The 5,126-nt window shown below is 38.3% G+C and overlaps 1 protein-coding gene across 1 annotated transcript in view; it reads left to right on the top strand.

The window, feature by feature from the left end:
* AGTPBP1 (ATP/GTP binding protein 1) overlaps positions 1-5,126 on the top strand; it is a 188,776-nt gene that overhangs the window by 104,243 nt on the left and 79,407 nt on the right. The window contains exon 14 of the mRNA XM_010840172.1: positions 2,416-3,128. Within this exon, the coding sequence (XP_010838474.1) occupies positions 2,416-3,128 (713 nt within the window). The remainder of the gene's footprint in view (positions 1-2,415; positions 3,129-5,126) is intronic.

Consider the following 5,126-nt stretch of genomic DNA (forward strand, 5'->3'; position numbering starts at 1 on the left):
CCCGTGTATTTGTGTATGTGTGTGTGTGTGTGTGTAAATAAATGTGAGAATTTATACTATAAAACGAAAAACCCTATATTCTAGCAACAAATATATTACCTGTGAATAATTAAACTGATTAACAGATGTATGGAAAATTGTTTGCTTTTCCAGCAGTCAGAGAAATTAAAATGGTAGTAAGATGATATTTCTTATCTACCACTTTAGAAAAAGCTTTTAAAAACTGTGGTATCTAATGTTGTCAAAGAATAGAGAAGTTGAATTAGATATTCTCATATAAAGTTACTGGGAATAGTATTAATATAAGTATTTTTGGAAAGCATTTGGACAACTTGTGTTAAACATTAAAATTGATTAGTATCTGACCCTGTAACTTTATTTCAGTGCTTAGGAAATGATCCTAAACAAAAAATTTTATGCAAAAGGATGTTCATTGCAGAGTTCTTTATAATAGCAAAATTTTGTAAATGGCTTAAATCCTTCCCTAATATGTAAAGGATTTAATGCCAAACAATAGAATAAAGGTTAGCTCAATTGAGGTATTTTCTTTGATAAAGTGTTATATGGATCAAAATAATGTCTAAAAGTATAGAAAGAGAAAAGACTACTTGATCTGTCAGTAGTATACTTTTTTTAACTTGTCTTCCAGGACACTTTTCTTTCCTGGTTTTTTATCTTTCCAGCCCAGTTTTTCCTTCTCCATATCCTGTTGTTTTGTTTTCATTTCTTCAACCTCTTTAAGATTGTAGTATCCCAAGGTACAGTCTTTGTCCTCTTCTCTGTTTCTTTCCACTGATAATTTCCAGTCTCATGGCTTAGAGTAGTATCTGTATGTAAATGACTCTCAAGTTTACATCTTCTGTATACAGCTTTCTTCTGAGTTTGAAGCATACATCCATTTGCCTGCTTTATGTCCTTGTCTGTATGTGAATAGCTCACACTTAACATATCAGAGCTAACTCCTGATGCTTTTCAGTTGTTCAGGCAAACACTTGGCACCATCTATGACCTCTATTTGTACCTTCTGCCCTGTATCTGATCAATTTTAGGATATCCTGTCTCTGGCTCACAGTGCATTTAAAATACCACCACTTCTTACCAGCTTCTGTAGGTAACTGCAGAAGATTCTTTCTTAAAAACATTTTTTGTTTACTTTTTTTTATTTGGCAGTTTTGGGTCTCAGTTGAGGCACACAGGATCTTCACTGTGGTGTGGGCTTGTGTCTGGTTGCGGCTCACGGGCTTAGCAGTTGCAGTGTGCAGGCTTAGTTGCCCCTTGGCCTGTGGGATCTTAGTTACCCAGCCAAGGATAAAACCCATGTCCCCTGCATTGGAAGGGTGATTCTTAACCACTGGACCATCAGGGAAGTCCCTGCAGAAGACTCTTAATTGATCTTCCTACATCTATACCCACCCCACTCTGGTGCCCTGCTCCTCCCCAGAAAGACAGAACCAAATTAAACAAAAAAATTATTTAGCCCCAAATGTTTAAATGCTGTGGTTAAGAAACACTGTACTACAGTTTTTGGTTTTTGTCTGCTCCTCCCTCCCCAAATAAGTCACGTCATGGCACTCTTCTCCTCAAAACCTTCCAGTGGCTCCTAGTCTCTTTCAGGGTAAAAACCAAAATTCTTAAAATAGCTTGCAGGGCCCTGTAGTATCTGGCCCTCTTCACCTCTTGGACTTCATCTTGGTCCTTCAGTTCTGGCCATCTTAACCTCCCTGCTGTTCTCTGACCACACCAGGCCTTCTCCCACTCAGGGGCCTGGGTACCAGCAACCTCACAGTCTTTGCTTGTATCTGTTCAGTGAGGCCTCCCTAACCAATGGCATTGATACTGCCACCTACCTCTCCCCCTCCAGCACTCCTGATTCCTATTACCCCTTTCCTCCTTTACCCCTTTCTAACATTCCATAAAATATATTTTTATAATGTTTTTTAATTTTTGTTTTGACAGTCCTCTCCCCTTCTTCTCTAGAAAAATATAAGCTACAAAGGGGAAGAGTTTTTTTTTTTTCCTTTTAAACTGATGCATCTTAAGTGCCTGAAACAGTGCTTGGCACAAAACAAACACTCTAAATATCTGTTGAATCAATGAATAACAATTTAGCTGTTGTATTTCCTTTCATAGATTTTGGATGATATTAATGTCTTTATGCTTTCCTAAAACTTCCCACATTTGTTATTTACAGGAACTGTTTTTATAATAGTAAAATAAGTGTAATGAATTTTGTGCTGGTTAAACATTTTATCTTCTGTTAGCAAATTTAAAATGTACCTGTTGTATCCGTCTTTAAAATTTTCACTTGTTAGGTTTCTGAATCAGCATATAAAATATGATCTTAGTTTAATATGTGTTTTAATATGTGTTAACATTTACACATAAAAGCTTAAACATTTTTTTTTATTTTCAAAGGGCTATGATTTAATCTCCAAAGAACCAAAGCCTTTTGTATTTGAGGGAAAAGTTCGTGGTCCTATTGTTGTTCCCACAGCAGGAGAGGAAGCATCTGGGAATTCAGGCAGTTTAAGAAAAGGAATGGTAATGAAGACGACTGTGTCTCCTAAAGGAGATGAAGGTAATGAGAAACCTGCCTCTGTGGACCTGGCAAAAGAAGACATTAAAGATAATGACAGAACATTCCAACAGCAGCTCGATGATCAAAACAGAACTATTTCATCAGGCCACGGCTTAAACAATGATATAGTGAAGGCCTTGGACCGAATTACGTTGCAGAATTTTCCATCTCAAACAGCCCCAGGTTTTACTGCAGGAATGAAGGACTATGGTCTCCCTGTCACTGTCCTTACGTGCACTAAAGCATGTTCACATGTGGCTGCTTGTGGAAATGTTCTGTTTGAGGGAAGAACGGTTCAGCTAGGCAAGCTCTGCTGTACTGGAGTCGAAACTGAAGATGATGAAGACACGGAGTCTACTTCATCAGTGGAACAAGCATCAGTTGAAGTCCCTGATGTACCAACACTCCATGACTCTGATCTTTATATTGAGATTGTAAAAAGTACAAAGTCTGTCCCAGAATATTCAGAAGTGGCTTATCCTGATTATTTTGGTCACATTCCTCCTCCATTCAAAGAGCCTATTTTGGAAAGGCCTTATGGTGTACAAAGGTGAGTTGCAGATTTCCTTTTCTTCTTAAACAAGACCATTGTCAACATATGGGGCATATGGGAAAAAAACAAACAACTGCTTTGGGTTTTTAGGAAGAAAATTACTCTGAATTAAAGTTTGTATTGGCAGAGCTCCTTGCCTCCCTGCTTATATCCCTCAGAAGCATCCTATATTAATAAATCTTCTTGACTATCAAGAAAAAAAAAATAAAGTTAGTGTCATTTTTTATCCTGCTTTTGGACATATTGCATTGTTCTGAAATTGTCCATGTAGGTTTATTTTCTAAGTTCATTATTTATTCAAATAAAGCCAGCATAATAAACCTGGCCATTGGACAGTTTAGAAAGTTTCTATTTAGAATGAATCTGAAAATATAAATGATTATTTAGTAATCTTTGAATAAATATTGTATTAGTGATATATATTAATTAAGTAATTTGATTATTATTTGAACTTGATTTAGATATAGAATCTAAAAATAGCAACATACACATCATCATTTTGTTGTAAAATTTGGATTTAAAGATGTACAGTATAATAATTTAAGATTCATAGAACTGAACTTGTTAAATATTACCAATTAATTTTATTGGGTTGGCCACAAAGTTCATTTGAATTTTTCATTTTGGTTTTTTGAAGAACTCTAATGAACTTTGTGACCAACCCAGTGGAAATTATGGTTAGTATTAACTGTTGCCAACTAATGAATATTGGGCATAAAAATATATTTTTGTTACCACTTGAGTATTTTCAGTGATTATGATTAAGGGTTTGTGATGATGGTTTATCAATACCTAGAGAGCATTTATATGTTCTTGTTAGGAGTATGGTATGGATTGATGAAGTAGGACATTGCTGTGGGTATTTGATTCTGAGACTGTGAGCTTCTGGGGCAAAAACTATTTTATTGATTTTTAAATTTAGCGTATAATTAATTATTTTTACTTGTCAACTTAGTATATGTTTAATGTTACCAATTGAGTCCTTGATCCACAGATATGGAATCACATACAATGCAGCATTAGAACAAGGGACTGAGTTTGTTGGGAAATGGTGTGTGTGTGTGTGTGTATTGGTGGGGAGGGGGTGCTGTGCCTTGGTGTCCACTGGTTGTATCACAAACTGTACCATCCAGAGGCAGTTGGCCTCTTGGATTGCTGAAAGTCTTGAGAAGCCACAGATGAAGCTCCAACTCAGAGGAAATACTCTGCAAGGATGGGCTGCCATCTTTCAGGATGCAGTATAGGCACTAAATTAGAAATTTCCACTTGATTCTCTTCCCCAGGTCTGGGAAGCAGGAGGTGGAAACAGGTAGTTCTACTTACTGTAGCTCCCAGTGTTCCACTGGGGTACTTCGTGTAGCTGTGTGTATCTCTGCACCTGTGAGCTCTGCATGGTTAGTCGTCCCAGTCGTGTAGTGGGTGCAGTCCTTCCACAGAGGACATAGCAAGGGTACAGTTTCACTGCAAACTGTGGTTGCAATGGTTTACTTTAGACTCTTGTGTCACAGCCCACCAGGCAGGACCCAGATGAGCTAAAAGAGGTAAAATTGCTTCTGCACAGTGGCAGCAGGTTGACTATGGGTGGCACTCGAGTGATCCACTAATTCTGACATGAATGGACATGTCACAACTACCCTGGGATGATGACGATATGATTGCTAGAGGCTCAGACGCGTAAGGATTTCCCTGGTGGCTCAGATGGTAAAGAATCTGCCTGCAGTGTGGAAGACCCAGGTTCGATCCCTGGGTTGGGAAGATCCCCTGGAGAAGGGAATGGCAACCCACTCCAGTATTCTTGCCTGGAGAATCCCGTGGACAGAGGAGCCTGGTGGGTTACAGTCTATGGGATTGCAAAGAGATGGACATGACTGAGCAACTAACGCTTTCAGAGACCTAAAGAGTGTTTGGGTCACTTAATCACACCAGCTACCAAGACCTGCAGAAGGGATAGGTGAGAGGGAGGGGAATTTTGATAGATACTGGAGGATGGAGATG

The sequence above is a fragment of the Bison bison genome, unplaced genomic scaffold (assembly GCF_000754665.1).
Source record: "Bison bison bison isolate TAMUID 2011002044 unplaced genomic scaffold, Bison_UMD1.0 scf7180017864141, whole genome shotgun sequence".
Taxonomy (NCBI): Eukaryota; Metazoa; Chordata; class Mammalia; order Artiodactyla; family Bovidae; genus Bison; species Bison bison.